Raw genomic sequence first — 23,150 nt, 5'->3', positions numbered from 1 at the left:
TCATATCATAGGTATTGATGAAGCAAGGGTGCTGTTTGTACAAAATGCCATCAGAGGCCTAAATAGAAAGAAAACCCTCCATCTTACAATTAAATATGCCCTTAAAAAAACCTTAAACACAATAATGCAAAGAAACCAATTTTGCTCTGCTGCTTAATTAGGTCTCCTGCCTGTAGAAGGCCATCACATTATGTTGACCTATGCAATACTTTCATGAAAGAGTCACCTCCAGAGAGGCCGAAAGCCATTTCCATCAGCTGTATCGATGCTGACACTAGAATGGCAATATGTCTAACAAGGAGGAGGAAGGGAGATTTTCTTTTTTTGTGAATGAGCTCACATGTATGTCTCATAAAACTTAGATATTTTCCAAATTATGAAAAAAAAAATCCCCAATCTCTTCTTTCTAATTCAACATTTGAGGCAACATCAAGGATTACAGTGCTTATGTTTTATTCAATTCACATAGAAAAGCATGCAGTATTAATGTAAAATGGTACAGTATTAATGTAAAATGTTCAGTGCACATTAGGTAAACAAGTCATTAGCATACAAACCCATTTTTACTGTCTATACAGGCATATTGAACACATTTCAAATAACAACGCTTTTTGGGAACTAAATTAAAAATTGTGCTTAACTTCAAAAAATACAAGCCATGTTTGCAGTGTTAAAGAGATGTTTTCTAACTGAAGTGTTGTAATCCTGAAAAGAAAAAGGCTGCTGCCTTACACCCACTTAAAACAAGAGTTTCTTATACAGTACAGTGTTATAAAATAGTCCAAGCAGCAACATTTCCTCTGGGAGGCAAGTTTTATGGCAAAACTGACACTGTTTTACAGCAGTTTCATGAATCCATAGGATATATAGCCAGTAGCTGCCTTACATGCACAAAATGTCATATTCAGGAATGGGAAACGTAACCTTTAACACAAATTCTTACATAAATGACTGATTTGACAAGACCACTTGAAACTGTCCTCTTCAAGGGAGCCATTAGCTGTGCTCACAACTGAAAGATCACGTAACCCAAAAACTTAAAAAATCCCACCCAAACCCCTAAAACCCCAAGTAAACAAAATGCCCAGCTGAAGAAAAGAATCTAGAACGGTTCTTCCCGAGGAAAGAACTTGTAATGGGCAAGGGAATGTTCAGTTTTCACACAGTTAAAAAGACAGGATCAGATTGCATTGAAGTCATTAAAAATTAAGTTCACCTGTAAATATTAAACATTTGCAGGCTGACGACTTTGAGTCACGTTCTGTTTCCACGCAGAGTCAGTTTTTGGTGGTTTTTGACGGACTAGCACTGGAAAGGCTGCTTTGAATTTTCCTCTTGGTCGACTGACTGACATTTTTATTTTTCCTTTGAGCTATAAAGGATGACACCCAAGGAGGACTCAGCTGATTGTGCAGGTCAGATGACATCTTTAAAAAGCAGGAACCGAACTTTTGTTCCTCAAACAACCTTTGTGAGCTACTGAATAGTAAACTCTGTGAAAAGTCTCTTTGAAATAAAGAGTTTGGAGGTTTGATATCACTAGCTACTACGTTTTGGCCTCTAAACAGTGGAAAGTGGTCATTCATATCCAGCTCAGTTGGGGAGTGGACAGAAAACATAGCAGGTTTCCAGCCGGCTCTATCAGTCGTTAGATTGCTTGTCTCCGAACACTTCATATTCTGTTCCTCATTCATGTCTTCCAGTTTCTTCTCAGTTTCATTCAGAAGCTTAGAGCACTCTGCTGACTTTGAAGAATTATCAAGATCGGAGGACTTGAAATTATAGCATGGACTCTTGCTGTTGTCCGATTCGGACATCATTGAGTCCAACTCGGAAATTTTATCGAGGTATGCAGCATCCATAGATGCCTCACTGGAGGTTCTTGTGCGATTCGTTTCAGAAGAGCAGAGAGTATGTAACCTTTTAGGTAAGCAGGAACTTGTTTTATCACTGGACTTTGCTGATGTCTCATCTGACTGACCAGCTACCGAATTTTGCTCTGATTCATCAAAATCTAAGTTATCAGCAAAATTTGCTGAGCAGGTCCCCCAAAAACCTGATTTTCCCGTAGTAAAACAGTTCGCCTTCTTTTCGCTATTACAGCTGCTTGTGTTGTGCTCTGGAGAATCTTTGCTGCAGTCATCTGAAGTGTCACAAAACTCTTCAAATTTCAGTTTTCTCAGGAAAGTTGATGGTTTCCTTGCATTCTCTTTTCCATCAGGAGTGTTCAACTGAAGGCGACTGAGGGACAGAAAAGGAGTGCATGGTGGTGGAAGATCATAAAGTTCTTCATCCTTATATGGGCTACATTCCTCAATTTTATTCCACTGCTCTTCTAAGCAGGCATCCATATTTGTCGTATTTTCATCCAGGAGAACCCCCTGACATCCTGGAAACAGTTCTTTCTTTGGGGCACACTGGGTACTTGAGCCATTTGAACTGTTTTGACTGGAAGACCTTAAACAAGTTCCACCACTTGTCAGCTGTTCAAGACTGTCAGGACTTTGACTGGCAGTCAGAGCTTTTTTCTCCTCAACTTGGGTTTTCAAACATGTCGTATCTTCACCGCTCTCAGCTCCTTCAGGATCTGTGGAAAGCACTCTCTCAGTAACCGTACTCACTGTCTGGGTTCCTTCGCCTGCATTTTTCAGCTGTAAAAGCTGACACTCAATTTCTTCTATGTATTTATCACTTCTTTCCAGTGCCTTTTTTAGACGGTTCATTTCACGTTCACTTTGTTCTACTTTGGACTGAAGGGCAGCTACTGTAAACCTAGCAAACCTGTAAGAAGTAAAAAAGAAAGAAAATATTAATCTGGAAAAAGACATTCTTGTGGTGTTTTGAGAGCTCATTTCAAGAAAGAACAAAGCTATTAAGCACTGTGTTAATTTGAAAACAAAAGTCAGAACTTCGCTCTGCTAGTTATGAAAAAGAATAAATCATCATATATAATGTACAGGTGGAGCTGAAGACCTGAAAAGCGAAAATTAAACTATTAGTGGTACTAAGGCAATAACAAGCAGATTACCCTTTCAGGGGCTGCTTCTATCAATTCAACTCAAATATGCATGAAGAATTATCCCCTAAAACAATGGCAAAGATTTACAATAACATTTGAACAGTGGTCCACATCTTGAAATATTTACATTCAATCATTTTCCTACAGTACAGCAGTGTTTTACAATACATTTTTTTTACACAATGTCACCTTGCTCCATATAAAATGCCAATATGAAATTCAGAAATTGCAATAGTTCTTTGAGGTGGTTTAAATACTTATACAGACCATTTCAATTATGTTCCTGTTAGATATACAGCTTTTCCTTGGCCATTGTGTGGATGGTATTTCCACTTAATTCAGACACTACTCATTCTTTTGAGCTTTACAATCGGAACAATCTAGTTTCTTCCTTGACTCCAATACAAAAAACCTGTCACTTGTGGCTTGTGAAAGTTGTGTGTTCATGGGGCTTTCAGCTTGAGCACATTTTCAACTGCCAAGATATGGACGTGCCTTCCCCCCCCATCCTCCATCAGCTTTCAAGACTGACCTTCCCCAGAGTGTAGGTGAAGGTTTCAGCTACATGCCCTGACTAATTCTAACCTGTCACTGACAGGTGGGCACCAGGGAATTCCCTGCTCCATCTGCAGCTTTCAATTTACAGAAAGAAAGAACAATTAAAGTTCTAGTATTATTAGGAAGGAGGGAAGGACCTGCAGCTACCCTACAACTCTGACACATAAGAGATGTGACAAAGAAATGACAATTCTGTATGTAGGCTTACAGTAACCTCTGCTTTCCACCTTGCAGCTCCATGTTACAGCACAAGTTTACATTCACTCTTCTAGGAACAAACACTGCCCGGAATTTCCACCTTGTTTCTTTGTCTGCCTGTCCCTCCTTCAGCATCTTTCAGAGTCCCAGGGAATTCCCATTCCATTTTCCCCACTCCATTCCCTTACCCCTTTTCAAAATGCTCCCACAGCAACCCTTAGACCAGTGAGGTCTGAAGGCGGTATATCTGTGGCCTGTGACTATGCTGGCAAAACATCCATGGATCTGTGCATGCATTTCCAGCAAAAAAACGAACTGCATTTTGTTTCTTCAGTTTCTGAGCCCAAAGCAGTAGGAAACTGCTCTATGCTGACAACTGCAATATGGTTAGGTGGGTAGTCGGGGAAAGGAATAAGAGGTATCACAAGCCCCAAACAAGTTGGGCACAAGCGACCAGATCTACTGACTTATTTCACTGTTCAACTGCTTCTGTATATTTGAAGGACTTTGAAGATTTTGGTATAGATGGTTCAGTTGTCAGGAAGATTCACACAACAGTCTGAGTCAGTTCTTTCACAGAACTGCTACTGGACTACTTTTTAAATCAGATCAGCCTAAGCTCCACAGTTTTGGTATGTGCCACTCACTGCTTTGTAGACACAATATGGCAAGGTAGCAGTTTTATATTTAGAACAGGACTGTTCACTTACTAAGATATTTTTCCCCCCTAAAAGAAGCTGACTGGATTGGAACTCTATCGAGGTAAGGACCCCCCACCTCCACATTACCTTTACCCAATTACCTTTGTCTTCATAAAAATGATTTTTTAATTTGCTTACTCTATGGGTAACAAGTTTTCTCAATTGACTATAGCAATTTCTCCATTTCTGGTTGCATGCAAGAGGGACATGGGAGAAAGTTGCATAAGACTTCCTCCCTCTCCCCTATGAAACTAGACAACAGCAGAATCAGAGACAGCTCAGGAATGTTTCAATTATATTTTCAGATGACGGGAGTTACAGTGAAATAAGCAACCTCATATACAACACATTTTGGTTTATTCCCTCCTTCAATAAAAGGAACTCAGATTTTTGGTTTAAGATACTGAAGGAGTCACTGTAGCACAGCAGGGCCCAAGCAAGACCCTTCCTGCTTCCTAGGGTGATTCAAAAGTACTTAATTTTGCCTTTCTTGAAAAGATCAGCTCACGCAGCCTTACAGGAGCAAACCTTATACTGCTTAATAAATGATATAAAAATGATGCAAAAATACAATTTAGCTTAACAGTGAAGTGAGAGATGGGGAAAAATGTTTATGTAAATTAAGCAAGATTTTCTGAGGTCTGCTATAACAGACATTTTGACATAAAAATTAAACATGTTTACATTTATATGTATACCTGGCAATTCCTTTTTAATGGAAGAATGGTGTAATATGTTTATTTAATGCAAACAGCATTAGTGACAGCCTCAGATTTGCTTATGAGGAAGAAGCACTGTATTCTTTCTTAAGTGCAACTTTTATAACAAGTGTCCTCAGTTTAAAAAAAAATAAAACAGTATGTCATTCAAAGCCAAATAGCATCACTAATATGTTAATTGTTGTAGAGGGATGTGCTTGGAAATTTTGGTTTTCAGAAATGGAGCATCTGACATGCTGCCTACAAACAGCTACCTCTGCAGTTAAGCACCAGAACAGTAGTTGCTTGCTGATCCCGCTTTGAGGCTTGCATGCATTTATTTCCCAAATTTTCAAGGACACGGGTTTTTTAACATGGCCATATTATTTAAACCAATTACTCTAGACCAGAACATGATATAGGTGTTTTAGTTGCTGATCTGGCAGGTCAGCAGACAGTTTAAAAGACATGCATATTGTGGTTAAAGCCAGAACCCTCCCCATCTCCCCAAACCAAACCACTCCAAGATATCTCTTCTTTTCCTTTCAGATGTACAGTGAGCTGTGTCACAGCCAAAAAGTTATGATCTGATGATAATAGGTAGAATGCAGTACAGTTACATGAAAATAAATTGAAGTTTGGCCTGACACACTAGATAAATTATTTTTCCTGAAGTATTTGAACCACTTCAGACTTGGTAACCATTTGATACACTCTTCAGCAGAAGTCAAGTTATTCAGTACGTATGTGGTAAAGAGCACTTTTCATATCCTCATACATGGACGAAGTCTTTTCAGTGTTAGGGTATTGTTCTTCAGTTGTATCACTTAAACAATGAAAACATATTTGTATCTCACCGTATTTGTTTCAAGTACATCCTCTTTATAGAAAACTGAAAGTCCAGAGAAACTAGTTGTCGCTCATAAAGTGAATAGAAAGACATTTCAGGTGGGATTTGGATCCTTTGATGAAGACACCTTGATAACAGTTTAGATGGCTGAAGGTCTTTTACACAACAACTGCTGGCATCCAGCTATCACTCTGGAAGGATACAGGTCTCCTATAGGTCCTGTATCACAGCTACCAGCCCCAGGCAGGTGTACTGGATATGTTATAGTGTCTGAGGTGACACTAGATGTCTAGATGAGCACTTGAACCCCATATTTCAGGGCCTTTCCTCAGTTAAGAGTCCTTCTTGTCCTAGCATTATTCTAACCTGACACCAATCAGAAAGCTGCAGTCAGCTCTCATCTACAGTGAGCAAGAAGAACTAACATTATAGCTACAGTGTTTGAGTAACCCTCTTTCACATTATGCCACAACTGCTCCCTCAGTCATGTTCGAGTACTCCTGAAGAATTGGAAACTGTTTGGGAAGTTTGATAGTTTCTCACCCACAAGAGAACAAATTTCTTTGGTTGTTTCTTCTCTTATCTATCAGTTCTGCAAATTCAGTGTTAGGGTTTTATTTTCACACATCAGTGACCACTGACTGTAGCAGGTCTGTCTGGTTAAGCCCTTAACTCATATCAACTCAGTTTAAAACCAGCCAACCTCATACAAACATTTCTCTTTATGGACAGAAAGCAGCTGCAGCAAACAGTTTTCCTGTATAACCAGTTAGAGAAGACTGTGGCTGCAAGGATGCCATGGAAAATGACTCTCTAGTTCTAATCACCTGATGGCCCAGACAGGGGACCACTCTGTGGCTCAGATACATGAGCATGATCCATCCTCCAAAGGAAACAAAGAATGAGAAGTGAGAAACGGCAACGTACAGTCAGGGCTTGTCACAGTTTGAAATCAGGGCAATGCCAGAATGCACAACCAAATCCAGCCCCATCATTTAGATATACATTGTCACTTTGGTTCTGCAGTTAGATAGGAAGAAAGATGTAAGAAATCCAAGAACAAAACAGCTGAAAGCACTACTAGTTTCTACAGCTTTTCTATTATATAACGTACCAGATGCAGCTGGATAAGTTCTGCAATCATCCTCTACATCAACTAAGAAGGCAATCTGCAGCAACATCTTGACAATATCCTGGGTTGTATACAATTGCCTTTAAAGTGTGTCATGTTTGCACAGGCATGTTTAAGAAGAAAAAACACTTACTGTCAGATGGGGGCCTTTCCCTAGCAAGCAAGAAAAAACAAAGTCAAGAAATATACCTCAAGCACGTTGCTTTATTAATCAGTAACTAAATTTGGTTCAAATAAAGAAAAAGTCTTGCTAATAGCCTACTACTGCTCCCCATTCTGCAGACTGGGCTGGCTGACAGAATCATAGAATGGTTTGGGTTGGAAGATACCTTAAAGATCACCTAGTTCCAACCCCCCTGCCATGGAGAAGAAAGTGTACAACTGCTCCTTCTTGAAAGAAGCAGTAGAAACACTTGCTATATATAATTTTCTAAGCCTATAAAAGAACAAGTTGTTTTCAATATAAGCAAATACTGTGCAGTAAATCGCCTCCATCACACAGTTCATAGAGTACAAACCAATCTGAAGACACATGGCCTTCATCATGAAATCTCTCCTGAGCATCAGGGAAATCCACTTCCTTGACATCACATGAATAAAGCTAAGTTTTACTGCTTGTTGAATGACTGTAGAGCAGGGTTTGAACAGAAGAACAGCCAAGGTACATTCTTTGAAAAGAGGTTCTCCTTTCACTTAGGGGATTGGGTGAATTCACAAATGTGCAAAGCCTCTCCAAGCATTTTAACATCTCTTCTGTGAAGCAGCACTGGTCTTCCACATAGGAAAGCCAGATTATACCTGAGGTCGGTGAATAGCATAAGACAGAAAGGATTACTTCAGAATTATTACAAAAAAAACATCAGAAACACCACAAAACCAAGCAGTGAGATCTGAATGTCCTTACCTATCTGATTAAAGTTTAGATCTTCATGCCTGGACTGGGTGCTTTCTCAGGGTTTTATGCTACGATTCAAGAACTCAACGACTGTCTTGAAGGCTACTAAATAGCATTTTCTCCTATTTACTTTTAAGGCCACACTGCAGCTAGTTTTTGAAGATGGTAACTGCTCTGCAACAGCAAGCTTGCAGGGAGGTGAAAAAGCAGCACAGTTTTCTATCAACGAAGATAGCAGCGTTCTTAGCCTCTGCACCCTGGACACAGGTTACTATAAGCCTAACCGTAAACTCCGTGAAATGTGGACTGAATTAAATAGTCTGGCATGAGTGGAAATATTTGAGTTAGATAAAAACTGAATGTTGTACAGAATGACCTAGAAAGTCAACAGCCTTAGATATCAGTGTGCAGGTATCCAAAGTCACAAATCTAGACAAGATAAACAGTAAAACTAGAGAAAGAGAAAAAAACCCACCCCTCAAAACAGTAACAATAAACCAACTCACAAAACCAGAGAAAAAAAGATAATGCAACAATTTTGTGCATGTTACAGATAGTTTTTCAGACTGGGATTTTAACTGGCAGAAGAAATTAAATATTTAGGGAAAAGGCTCCTAGGAAGCCTAGAAGTCTGGTTCAAGCTAATTTGAATCTAACCATTCATAAAATACACTATACCCTGGAGTAGATGGACTTGCTAGTTATTTTTCCTTCAGGTAAAAAGCAAACATCCCTTTGCCAAAAATGCTTTTAGATCCATTGTGCCTTGCCAATAGACCTAACAGTTTTCTATTTTAAGTAGAGCTGGAAGTAGCAGGGCTTTATCATCCTGCAAAACTTAATTTTTAGAAGTCTTCCTGTTCTGTATCGGGAAAATGGAAGTCACTGAAAATTCCTCAGGAGAAAGAGAAAACAAAGAACAAGCAACAACCACCAAACACTCAGTCTGATTTGCCTGAGAAATGAGATATTAACACAGGTCTTTGTTAAGAATCCCAGCAAGAAACTTGCCTCTATTTGCTTTTCAGACCTATGTCCCAACTGTATGATTGTATGATATTCTGTTGAAGGTCTACTCTCAAAAGTGTTTAATGAAAAAAAAAATAAATCTAATCAATCAGCATCATCAATTAAAAAATTGTGTAAAAATCCCTGACATGGCTGGAATGTCAATTTTATTGACATACATGACATTTTTCAGCAGGTTTTAATGGACACGAACAAGGAAAAAAACTCAAGACTATAATAAAAGGAAAGTTTTTTATTGACCACTGAAGAGGGATAATTACATTTTTCCTGTGACGTCAGAGATAGATTCTGTGTTACAAAGGGATAATTTACCTGCCATCAGCGTTTCCTTTGCTATAAAGCAAAGCCTACTAAAATAATTTAGGTTATAATATTCAGATCCAGTGTCATTATGCTTGGGATAAGGGGACTGAATACTGACAAATCCTTTTGAAAATAATTTGATACAGGTTTTAGTTAGTTACCTAGCCAGTTGTTTAAGCATTAAACCATACCTGACAATCTGAACCTAAGAAATATATGACAAATGAAACAATGGTGGTGACACTAAATTACAAAGATCCAATCTGGTAGCTATTTTAAATTGCACTAGAAAGCCATTCAGAAACTTTTTCCAAAAATTACCTTCTGAACAATTCTGAATAAAGTACACTGAAACAACTGCACTGGCAAATCAGTGTACCTGCACAGAAAAGTTTAATTATAGTGACACTGTTGGGCTCTGATGCTTATGCCTTCAATTCTGATTTCATAAGCAAGGTAAGAAAACAGCTGTTGCAACCCTGGTCCAGTGTGTAAAGCCTAGTTAAAAGCCCTTTTAGATATTATCAAAGTTTGCCATCAGAACTGGAAGGACATTTTAAAAATGTCTTGATGTTAGGTCTGGTCTAGATATTGACCAGACTAATGACTACAAGGGTGAAAGTTAATTTATAAAATCTGCTAACAACACTAAGACAGGTGAGACTTCCTACCACCTGAAGGACGTGACTGCAATTCAAAAGAATTGTTTTAAGTTTGACATGTGGATCAAAACATTAACCTGAAGAGAACCAATAAACGGGTAAAGTCCTACACTTTGGAAGGGGACATTAGCAGCACAAATGCAAAATGAGGTAGGAAGTAACTTTCTAAGTAGCTATTTAGCAGAACTGGTACTGGCCAGTTGCACTAAAGTACCAGACAAAACAAAACAACATAAAGGGTACTGTAAGATAAGACGCTGCAGCAAGACACAAGGCACATTTTCTGGTCTCTTTAGTGCTACTGGGGCTTTATTTGGAATCTAGTATCCTGTCCTAAGCATTATTGCTTAAAAAAACCCATGGACATTGGAGAGCCCTGAGAGTACAACAAAACCAAGTAAAGAGAAAAAGTAAACTTCTGATTAAGTCATGCTTACCTAGAAGAATTGGAAAAATTCTGTCTAGAAGACATGACTAGGACTGAATGTACAGGTAGGGTGAGTCAAAACTGCTAAATTTAAGGTGCAGAAGGGTTTCTTCCAGGACAAATTTTTCCTTGCATATACTTAAATTCTTGTAGTACACCACTTGGGCTCAAAGTAAAACCAAAGCTGAAGATAGCACAAGCAGGGTACAGACATGCAAGTGTCTACACACCTGAAGTGTTTGAACTGTTCCTGGCCCATTTTAGGCCTGATTCAACTCACGTGCTCAATTCCCATGCACAGTTCTAGAGTTAGCATGGGCCAAAGATCATTCCCAACAGGCAGGTAGGACACGATTATTCGTTCTGGAGACTGAAAAAAGCAGTTTAATAGTAGAGACACAGATAGGACAACCTATCTGGCATCTGGGTTGCAAAACAGACCTTTACACTGTCCAATTTCTAAAAACATCTGTCTATGTCAGTGCTTCTACAGAAGAAAGTGACTGGCTATTGTTTCAGGCCACACTGGCAAAAGATGGGAAAATTATCAGCTTGCAACAAAGACTACTTCTTCACCCACGCCATCCCCTGCCTCCAATATCTAATTTTTCTGACCAACAGGATGATAAAGCACGCACATGCTAGAAGAAATGGAAATTCTCTACACTGGGCAGCTTACCTGACATCAGTAAAGTAAAATGAAGTTATATGATCTGGTCTTTTCTAGGATTTATTGAGTTACATCTATGTACTTTTCAAGTTTGCCATCCTTGCTAACTCACTCTCCAATCTTATAGGCAAAGATATTCCATGCCATCAAAGCCCTCTCCATTGCCAAGACCTTAAAAAGGGCTCTATCTCCCTTATTAGGGGACTTCAAGGCAGAATGTACTTTTATGCATTTAACAGCATAGCAAAAGGATCATGCATCGTCTTTCTTGTGGTCTTGAATGACAAGCAGTCTGGCAAGCAAGCTCTCTATAAGGATAAATTTTATCTTTCAGCAAGTGAGCTGTGAACTAGAACAAAATCCAGAGAGCTCTCTTCACACGTTACACAGGTAGCCCTCATCCCCCTTCTTCAAAAGCACCATATAAACCTTCGGCTAATACTGCTCTTAGCTTTCTAAATTCTAAACTAATGACAGACAAAAGGTAGAAAACCAATGACAGAAAGGAACACAACCTTAAAAATATGCACATGTTGCTTCACAAAGTACTTTCAAGGACCTACCTTAGCATACAGCTGTAATCAGTATGGCAAATTTTTTGCTTTTTTAATGTTGTAACTGTTTTTGATGTTTTAACTGTTTTAAGACAGAGTATTAAACATAGGTGTCAGTTCTCTGAATGAGGTTCTCATGCTGCAGAAACTCAGTTCTACATATCCTGCCCAGAGACAAAGCTACCAGGGACTGTCCCTAAATAGGGAGTCTAAGTCCACAGAACAAATCCTGAAGGCAGCAAATGGAAGAACAAAACAAAACCAAATACAACCAACCAGAACCTCTGCACTCAGTAACAGACCTTCTACTTTGACCATATACCTGACTTAGAAATTTCCCAACAACAAATATAAGTTAACTGCAGAATTCAACTAATAAATCCAGTCCTTCAGTATTGGCCACGTGACGCAAGGAATAGCACTACTAGTTATGTCATATTCCTTCACTGTAGACTTGCTGCTATTCTGTTAGTTGCATTTGTCACCCAAGTCTATGAAGATAAAAATTCCGAAGTCTACCTGGAGACACATATGCAACACCATGTATACCACCACAGTTTTAGGTTAAAGTCCTACAACAGTCAAACAGTCTATAAATAAAATATGGTAGCTTTTAAAATATTCACATACTTTTGGGGTGATCTACTATCAACTTCAGCTTTTAGTCGCATATTCTCTCTTAAAAGGCTATTGTTTTCCATGCTCAGTTTCTAGATTGCCTAAGGAAAAGAAAAAGAAAAAGAAAAAAATAAGTACACAGTAAATCAGAAATGACTTCTAATATTTATAGGACAAGCTGTTTCTCCTTTTTAAAGAGACAGAACTAGAAATGTGAAGGCAGGAAACAGCCTTCAGACAGGGACACCACTTAAAAATCACCATGGGAAATGGCTTGCAAAACTGAATAGCGAACAGACATTTTTTATTTATATTCCCAAAACACATCGCAAGTGTCCTATCTAGGGAAATAAACTCAGCCATGTTAGTTAGTACAGAAAGTCATTACGGAGATGTACTAATGGCAATTCCATGTTTTTTTTTTTTTTTTTTTCCACATGACTAAATATGTTAAGTACATTAACATTACAATGTGCAGGTATCAGCAAAACTAATGTTGAACAGCTTCCTCCATTCCAAATTAGAGTAAGATTACTTTGGTTTTTTTGGCTTGTTGTTTTTAAAGCATAGTTATCCTATGGATGTAAATCCATTACAGCAAGCTATTTGCAGTCTTTCTTCACTTTCTTCCAGGATGTTGTGATTAAGACTCCTGATTCACAGCTTTCCTTACTCCTTGAATTGAGGTCAATTCCTTCTCCATTCAGCAGACACTCTTGTTAACAAGACACTTCATATAAAGAGAAGTTTTCTTGCTGCTGTGTTTCAGAACAATGAATGCCACCATCCTAACAAGTAGAAAATACGCTTTGTGCTTCACACTCTGCTCAATCTCTGTACGGTGAAAACAGCACCACCAGTCCAGGACTCATAATTCATAGCCTCAATTAGATGATGTTTCCACTGCATAATAAAAGTATGATCTAGAGTTAGATCCAAAGAAGGAGCTATGCAACTGGGCTCAGGAATGAAATGTACATTTTCAGAAGCATCAAACAGTGCAGTAAGAGAGGCAGAAAACTCTAAATGCTTTATACAAATATCCCCAGCAACTTCTCCAGGTGAGGCTGAGACAGTGGGGGGCAGGGGGAATGGAGAAGTAAAAAAAACCAACCCAAACATTCCCCCCCCACCCTCGCCCGGTATTCTTAGGGGCAGGAAGGGTAAAGAATACATTCCTTCTGGTAAAGAAGGAATGGGAAGGCTGAGCCCAGGGCTTGGATGTCCGAGTATTTGATATTTAAAAAATAAAAGCACAAAAAACTACACTGAAAGCAATGAGTAAGAATCCAGGACACCTCACTTCCAAAGGAACACCAAACCATTTGACAACATGGCCAAGACCTTTCTCTCCTTCCAAAGACACAGCTTCCCCATCCACACAATCAAACAGAAAATTGCATGACTTGCATCAAGTTGGTAGGTAGGGCATCCACCTGGCACATGGTAAGGCAGGACTGAACCTCTCGGATATCCTTCTTACAGAGAGCGCTCTACCCTCCAAACCAGTATCTGCAAGGGATCCCCACTTGCAGCACAAGGCCTAGATTAATGAGTTCATGTAACCGCATTATTAATGAGTGTACTTTGTCTAGTATTTCTACTACTGGGTTTTCATCACCACTTCTGCACTCATTATGACTCCACTCAAAGTCATAATGCCTACTTTGGGAGTCTCTGCTGTAGGACATCAAATGATAAAGGTGGCTGCTACTTCCTGTCTCAGTCTGATTTTAAAAAGAAAACAACCACGTTTTCTGAGGGACTCTGTCTCACTGGGAAGCGATGGGTGGTTGAAGCTACTGGGTCAGGTACTTTAGGGAATAAGATGGTTTCTGGTGTTCAGGGGAAAGAGATCTTGCTTTTCAGACTGGGGTTGGTCAGTGCAGGCTCAGAAGCAAAACAAGGACTAAAAGAAGAGACAAGTGATTTTAGGTACTTCTGGAATTGAGCAGCTGTTGAACAGGGAACAGATGGGTAGAGAGTGCCTGGATCACAGTTTAAGACTTGGTCCCTAAAACCCATTTAAACCTCTATTCATATCTGACCCTTAACCAAATTCAGAGACTCCATGAACTTAAAACCCTTTTCTTGCTAAGGTTGAAATCATACTGAAAAAAACCCCAAACATACCCCTCTCTCACTCCCTGCCATATTCTTTTTACTCACATAGGGAAAAAGTTAAAAACCTTAGTCACCACAAAAAAAAAAGAGGCAGTACAATTCAACTCAATGGGGAAAAAAAAATGAGGCAGACAAGAACTTGCTGTGAATCCCCTCTTGCCAAAAACAGGTGACTCTGAAGCTCCTGGGATCCTCTTAGGAGGGCAGAACATGTGTCTCAGCCTGTAAAGTTGAAGTCTGAGCCTACCAAGCTACTGAAAAAACTAATTTTGGAATCTCAGTTTATTCCTTTTAGTGTTTATCACACAGTCCGATCAGGGTCACACTTCGCTTTAGACTACACAGAGGCAAAACTAGTAGTGTCCCACTAACAACAGAATGGCAGAACAGTATAATGTGGGCCTTTCAGTCTGTAGCACAGGAAAAGTGTAAACACTATTAATGCTTACAAAGGAAAAAGTATCCCAAACACATAACACTTCAGTTTTGCAGGAGGCAACCCAGGATTGTTAATAGAAGAACCAAAGGCAGCATTTTGAATAAATGCATGTCCAGTTCTTTCTACCTTCCGTTTCAAGCTAATATTGAAATTTCATCTTCAACGCTTGAGGTGATTCTTCTCGTGCCAGTAGGTAGATTTTACAAGATATTTTTATTTAGATGTATCTTCACATGACTATTCCTTCACCCCTCCTTCTGCAATATCAAGTTTTATTTTGTTTTACATTCAAGATGCATAAAAAACCTGCAGGTTTCCAGTAAAGGAGCTTCTGGTCATAAAATGCTGAAGCTTGTCTATTTTCAGTCAAAGGGTCAAGTTACTCTGTCTCAGCAAATAGCACCAAAAATATCGGCTAGCAGGGAGGGCAATAGTGCAAAATCTGCCTCAGCCAACTGTACTGTGTTTGGCCACTGAATGTTGTAAAATAGATATATTACATAGATTATTGCAAGCCTGAAAAATCTGGTCATCAATACTGGTGACAAGTCCTACTATAATCCAATTACCCAGTCATAGAGTGACAGAGGAGTTGAAGAAGAGTCACATACAAGACTCACTAGAACAAGCAATAACATCTGACACTTGCAAAGGCTATATGGAAATACTATGATACACCAACAGCCAGTGGAATTCAATTTTTTCCGCTTTCTCATGGATCTATGAAGTACCCAGAGGTCATGCTAGCTCTCACTCCCATTTAACTAACGTGAAACAGTTACGCTACGAGATAGCTGAAGAAATGCATTTATTACCTCCTTTAACTTTTCAACATTATCCACTACTTTTTCATATAGATCATTGGCAACTTTCAGCTTTTTGCTCCATTCCTCTGGGGTTTCTGGGCCACTGGTACTTGCTTCATCTGCTGACTGGCTAGTTTCTTCATTTTGGCAAGACAAAGCTGATGCCGTAGGATCCAGAAGAGATTTCAGTTGTGTCTGTAAACTGAGATTTTTACCTCTCAGATCTTCCACTTCTTTTTGCAGGGATTCTATTTCATCCTAAAGGTGTCAGAAATTAATAGAAATTAAAATAATGTGTAAGATTAATTAAAAAATACTGGCAAGTTCCCACAGCATTACATAAACATTGGTTCTGGCAAGCCCAGATGCATGTACTCACTTACACATATATCTAAGCATGCTTATGTATTGTGCTCTAGGCAGGATTTTAATCAACCTGCACACTCAAGCACAGTGAAGGTTTTAGTGAAGTGAATCCCTCGACTACACAGAGGACCCTGAACAAACTGGCAGGCAGACCAAAAGCTTCAAAGCATTCAACAACATGAATCTCTTATTAGGGCACTCTGTGGGAAGATTTCATGTATCAAGAGTGTTCCTAAGGTTGTCCTCTGTTGACTCATTTGCTGTTATTTGAGAATGTTTCTCTCATATCATTCTGAAACATCACATGTTCAGATGTTGAAATTCTCAAGATTCAAAATGGACAGAACACTGCCTGGAAGAGGCTGCTCCAGCTACACAAAAGTAGCACCATCTTAGAAAAGGCTCTCAAAATATAAAGAGCAAAGCTCTCAGCTGTATCAGTCTGAAGCCACAGAGAAGCAAAAACCTTCAAAAGCCTGTTGTTAAAGAGGTAAATAATTTATCCTGAAACATGTCTTCTACACTGTTCACCAACTTAAATACTTGAGTTGCTCAAGGTTATATTACTAAAGGAGGCCTTATGGCATTTACCTAAATCCAAGGCATATCTGCACGAATAATCAAGCTTCACCATCCCCTGCCCAGCATGAGAACAACCATTTAATTTTTTTTTTTTTTTTGAGCAGCTTTACGTTATCCTATGCCTATCTGTGTGACTTTGGAGCTGACTCCTTGTCTTGACTCCTTCTTTCATATAGGGTGAAAGAAGCTGAGCTACAGGCAAGCTGATAAAAGACAGCCCTCACTTCCTCAGTGTCCGTTTCCTTTCTCACATTTTCCTCTCTGTGAGACATGTTTCCTTGCAAAACGTGCAGTGTCTTCACACTGCTGCTGCTAAGGAAACAACAGCTGAGAAAACAAACTAAGCATATTCCTTATTAACATCTTCACACCTTGTTCCTAAAATATTTTTTCCAGCAGGAGAGTGGAGACAAACTTCAAAGCATTCACTCACTTTCAGAAAACAATAAAGCAACAATGACAAAAATTAACTTATGCCATAAGGTTACAGTGCTCAATATTCTTTAAGAAGGAATTTAGTGTCCCTGAGCAACAGGGAATTACTTCAGAAAATGTTTGCATTTGTATCGAAGACAAAACAAAAAGCCCCCCAACATGCAATATGCATAAAGAAAACCCTCCCATACCACCTGGTAGTGGAACTCCCACAAAACTATCGAATTGGCTGTGCTTGACTACCTGCAGTGTAGAAAGAACATTACCATGACTTCAAGCATGACAACTTCAAGCACCAGCAAATGCTCTCTCGGAACCTTAGCCAGAAGGAGAGATTAATGCAACTGAGTTTCATCCAGATTCAGTATAAACCTTTACTCAAAACCAACATGACTCAAAGGAAAAGGGACAGCTGTGTGCAGTAATTTAACAGTTGTAGTTCATCTGGAAAGTCGCAACACTCTCCATGTCCTTACCTCATATTCTTTGTGGAGCAATTCAAGCCTTGTTTTACGCAAGTGTTTTCTGACTGTTGGACTAAACATAGGATCACTTTCACTCGTTCCTCCTAAAGCAGCACAGGATGAAAGAACCACTAAGATTGCTTCGTTTTCAGTCAATTCAAAACTAACAATCCGCCTTGTAGCGCTTCTCATATTATCAAATACAGCTAATATTGGACCAATCTACTACACCATGGGCGATGTAAAGTCCTTTCATTTTCAGAACAGGTTAAACAGGAGTATCTATTAGTGATGTTTAGAAGTCAATATCCTGCCTCACACCAGAAAGACAACTTTAGAATTTTTCAACTCTGTATTTTCCTTGACAGAATCCTATCTTATTTAAAACCATACTATTAAAACAGAGCTGAGAGTGGGTGGGAGGGGTGGGAATCAAGCGTAGCACAGGATAGTGTAAGTTTCCAAAGGGGAATTGTTCAGATATAATTTTCAGTCAGAATCAGATAGCACAGACAGCATTTTATATCAAATAAAGATCGCAGTGTTTCCTCGCTCTGGGGAAGTTCAGATCCTCATTCAGACACTGGAGCTTTGTCTTATTTCTGTGCTAAGAGGCATTTTCTTAAAAATAAAGCAAAAGGGAGGAAATAGTGAACAAAACAAACCAACCAACCATAAAAAGACCACATACTCATTCAAGATTCTGGATTTAAGTACACTACTTCTCAGTTAAATGCTATTCTCTTAGGTCAACAGGTTGCAACGTATAGGTAGAGTTCTTCAAGTGAGATGCATTTTTTCCAGTTAAAGCCACCATTCAACCAAGACTTAAAAAAACAACCATCAGAGCTGCTGAGTGCTTGCTGCCTTTGATTTATCTAGCCATTAATACGTATATAATCTTCAGAATTTTTACCTTGTAGCTATTATATATGCTTCCAGAAAGAGTTAAAGTTAGATCTTCCTTAGATGCTGATAAAAAACACAGAGGAAAAAATATCCAGATAACTTTGGACTCAAAATAATCTCCTTCAGCAGTAAATAACAGAAAGTTATTTCAAAGCCTGAAGTTGTCCTTACCTATTATTTCCTTGCAAGGATTTTCAGGTGTGATGGGAATCCTGCAAGCTGGGCACTGATTATTGTTCTTCAGCCACACTTCAATACAAATGGAACAGAAGACATGATTGTTGACACAGATGACCGGGTGACGGACCTTGTAATATTAAGCGGGAAAAAAAAAAAGAAAACAAACAGAAAGACACTATGAATACTTTAAAACTCTTTCAGGTAACAGACTATGAAAATACACTACTCCATCTGCCAGTGCAAGTCTGGTCTTGCAGGAAAGAGACACTGTTGTTTCACAGGGCTAGCTAGGAGTGACCTCCCAACTCTCAACACCAAACTTCCCTATTATTGAAGACACCAAAGCTATAACCATTTTTGCAAACCTAAGGTCATTGATTCCAAGAGCTCAATAATACACAGTGTGGCAGGCACCCCTTCCTCCACCCCACAACCTCCAAGAACTGCAGCCAACCACTCCAGTGAAATGCATTTGCCTCCCTAGGTAGAAGGAGACTAAAAGAAACACATTAACTGATTTCCAAATGTGAGGGAATAAGGGATTGCTCCTGGTAACAACCAACACTTTACCTTGGAAGAGGTGTCACTAAAAAGGATAGTGTTACAGATTAACTCTAGCCTGCACATAATCAGCTTCATGGAAATCAGCTTTAAAAAGGGTAACAGCCAAAACCACAGGGCAGAAACATGAACCAGCAATCACTAATTCAGGCGTCCCACTAGATATGCATAGCTACTAAATAAGTCATTACCCAATAATGGGCAGCTAACTGAAGGATTAAATATTCCAATCAGATCCCTTCAAGAAGCTTTCCCTCCCCTCCCAAAACAGCAGGATAAACATACTTTTAGAAAATATTACTGACAGTGCATTATTCTCTCATCATTTAACTATAAACCCTGTTTCAAAGTAAGTGTGCATAGAGGGACCAAAAATGATACAGAAGAAAAAAAACTTTCCCCTATATCTACGCCTTACTGCCGCTTCTGTTACAGCTTACCGTAATATACACTCTCAAATCTCTTAAGACTTAACACTACTATCTGTGTTACAGGTCTTAGAAATAATTATTTGTTTTTCCCCCACTACTATCCTTGCTGAAGAAATGTGTTTTGAGACACAGAACTAACAGTATCTGTTACTGCAGAGTCTACCATGTTGCACTTAAAACCCAACTTCAAGAGAATTCTTTCAACTTTAGAAGAAGTCCTCATCACTCCCAAGACCTTCCTCTTTCATTCTATTAGTAAAGTAGTCAAACTAAAAGAGGAAAATGAAACATTGTCAGAGAGAAGCAAACAACTGGAAAGGACAGCCAACAACCAATTGAGAAAACAGATTAGATGTAGTATGGGTAGTAATCACACCCATACAATCAGTGCTGCACAAGCTAAAAACCAAGTGTTTTGCCACCGAAATACACACAGATACGAATTAAGGCCCAGATCTGTCAGCTTCTTCTCCAATTTGCTATCTATGCCTTTGTCAGATTACAGGATTCACAATATTTTTAAAACCTTCAATATGACAGTCCTGGGAGCCAAGGGATTTACCTACACACAGACACAAACTCAAGTTATTGAAGGTGCGAGTAGAGAGAGACTAAGCAATTTCTCCAAGTGTCTGCATACTTTCACCTCTAATTAAGGAAGCTTTTTTTGTGATTAATGCAAGCATTAGCACACCAGTCCTCTGAAATGTTTAAATACTAGAATTTTTTTAAAATAAATTGTTATTTACTGCTTTTCTTTACCAGAAGAAGAGCTTTCTCCAGCTTTCCCACCAGCGTCTAGAAGAAAAAAAAAAAACCCAACTTTTTCTCTAGCTGTACTTCTTTCTTAGTCAGAAGCAGCCCTGAGAATAGTCCTACGGATGGCAATGATAGGATACAAAGCAGAAAAACATAAAATAATCCAAACAGGAAAAGACACTTCAGGAATGCAGGTCTCCCCCACAGGGAGCAAGAGACCCTCAGTTACCCCAAACCTGACATGGAAGCGCACTTCTTGCAAGTGAATGATTACTCCATATCTCCAGCAAAATAGTAAGTCACATTTATTACTCTCTGGGGTACAGTGCTTCTGATTTACACACCTTTACAAGTTTCATTTCAGGGCTGAGGTTTATACTTTTGTTGGCTCAGGATCCATGCAAAGCAATCCATGCGACAGCAGCAGAAACCACTACTGAAATGTCACACAATGGCTGGAGGTGCCGCTGCCCTCCATCCACCAAGTCCCTGAGCCACCGACTGCAACAAGCCCAGGGGGTGGGGGATCACGACATACTCATTACTAAAAAACCATCTCACTTGAATTGCAAGCACAGTTTCAGTTCCTTATCGACCATAATGTCAAGAAACACTACAGCTTATTTGAGAAGGCTTGATCAGATAGGCGATTTTTATCAATTTCCCCCACACAGAATGTGATTCCTACGCAGATCAAAATCAAATCCTGTACACATTTATGTCACTTTGAAGTCACTTCTGGACCTTCAAGCAGCACTAATGCAGGAGCAGGCTCATGGAAAAGCAGGCACACTGTTGCCAGTGAACAAATCCACAGACATCCTAGGGGGTTTCAAGACACACAGAATTGTGTGCCCGAGCCCAAGGAAACTGTCAACACCGAAACCAAGAGGAGAGACCTTCAGTCATTCTAAGACGAGTAAACCTAACAGCCTGATGCAGATGGCTTCTGATCTGCTCACTAAATAAATACAGGTATATTAGAAGATAGCCCAGACTGTGTTAAAAGAATGCTCAGGTAACAAACATGAAATTTATCCAACCAATTAACCTTATTATAAATGGTTATTTGTACATCTTGCCAGTATACTTTACGACACTGCTCACGCTAACACAATGGGCTAATGTTACCCCCCCTCCTAGATTTCTGCTTCATTAAAACCAATGAGCAGTTGACATTACTGAATGAGTTTCTCTTCTATCCCCTTACCATTATGCACAGTAAATGATTTCTCTTTTGGAGTCAGTCCTTTGCAAATTATGCAGAGACAGCAAGAGGTACATTCTGATTGTAGGATGGGCCTTCTACTCAATTTGAAGCCTATGCTACAAACCACAGAAGCATTACAGTATGTCAGCCCCCCATAACACTTACTGCTCCCCCCTAACAAGACAGGACAAAACCAGCAAGATTTTTCCTGTAATTTAAAATAAATAACTTTTTCTTCTTCTAGCCTTCCTCCTGAGAAGAGCTTTTTCTGGTGAAACTTTTCAGTGAAGTTCCAAGCTAGAGACAAAGATGTGTATTTAAAAAAAGGACAGCCAGAGCTGCCAACTTGGGAAAAATTTAAACAGTTTCACGCATCTAAAAAGGAAACCATTCCAATAGCTTTATTCCAGATATCACCAGGAGATTCACTTATATAATATTAACAAATTACCTCAGTGCAAGATAGCAAGTAAGGAGAGTGTGGAAATCTCTTCCAGGACAAACTCAGGAAGAGCAATTCCTGACCAACTCCAGAAAAGAACTGAAGTATTAAACAGTGGTTTGAAATAACCCAGTGGCTTTATAGCAAAACATGAGTGAATACCTAACGAATCTATCAAGTGTTTAGATTAGAAAGTCACTAGGATCAGATTCAAACAGCAAATATATTGTCAGTTTGATTTTGCTCTCCTCTTTTTCAGAAGTATCCGCTCTGCAGTACAGACACTGTAAATTTGTGTTCTCCTCCATTTTCACTGAACAGTTAAATAGAAAAGGAGAGGTAACAGGACCACAGCCAGGAAGTCCTGCTCGGCTTCCAGAGAAAAGCCAAGAAAATGAGAAAACAAGGTTGCTAAAAGCATCACTCTGTCAGAGAGTGAGAAAAGGGAGATATCTGACTACTTCCACTACCAGTGCTACACCTACTTTATACATCAAACACGCCTATTCTTTTGTTATCACTCCAGTAGAAAAGGTCTGGGAGTAAAGGCCACCTGAGGTAGAAAGAAACTGGACAGTAAATGCCAGAGTACAAACATGAAAGGCTATTTTTTCCCTTGTAATTACTGTTGTGCTTTAAGAGGTTTGTTTTGTTTCAGAGAGCAAGAAAACAAGAAAAAAAAAAAAAGTACTGGGGAATGAGCAAAGAACTTGAGAAGCAATTAGTGGCAGCTATGTAATTAGCTCTGGGGCTTTCAGAGAACATACTAGCAAGAGCCTGAAGCTTGCCGAGGGAGAAGAGAAAGGGACTGAAAAAAGGTCAGAAAAAGGAAACGGAAACTTTTTTCCAGACTGCGGCAGTTTTGCTCTATACTTTAAAAATCTACCTGGTTACACATCCCCTCTTTGTTTCGCTTAGGGGAAGCTTCCCCCTGGGAGCCACACACCCACGTGTCGCCGAGGGGGCGACCTCGGAACTGGGGGCCCCAGCCCCCTCCAACAGCCCCCGAGAGGCTCCCGGTGAGGGGTGCGCACGGTTCCCACCATCCCAACGGCGGCAACAAACCTCACAGCCGGGAATGCCCGCCCTTCCTGGGACGGGATCCCCCCCTTCCCGAGGCGGGACCCC

General features: G+C 39.5%; 1 protein-coding gene across 1 annotated transcript; it reads right to left on the bottom strand.

Moving 5' to 3' along the window:
* Window positions 1-1,116: 1,116 nt before the first annotated feature.
* Window positions 1,117-18,746, bottom strand: RNF219 (ring finger protein 219; the record flags this gene model as incomplete). Its single annotated transcript, XM_010081642.1, is given in 5 exon segments — window positions 1,117-2,781; window positions 12,327-12,415; window positions 15,693-15,941; window positions 17,543-17,634; window positions 18,611-18,746. Coding segments are annotated over 5 exon segments (2,070 nt in total), but the record flags the coding sequence as incomplete, so codon positions are not given.
* Window positions 18,747-23,150: the final 4,404 nt, after the last annotated feature.

Source organism: Pterocles gutturalis, unplaced genomic scaffold, assembly GCF_000699245.1.
Source record: "Pterocles gutturalis isolate BGI_N339 unplaced genomic scaffold, ASM69924v1 scaffold39924, whole genome shotgun sequence".
Lineage (NCBI taxonomy): Eukaryota > Metazoa > Chordata > Aves > Pterocliformes > Pteroclidae > Pterocles > Pterocles gutturalis.
The sequence above is the reverse complement of the archived record's forward strand: the minus strand, read 5'-3'. Positions and strand labels throughout refer to the sequence as shown.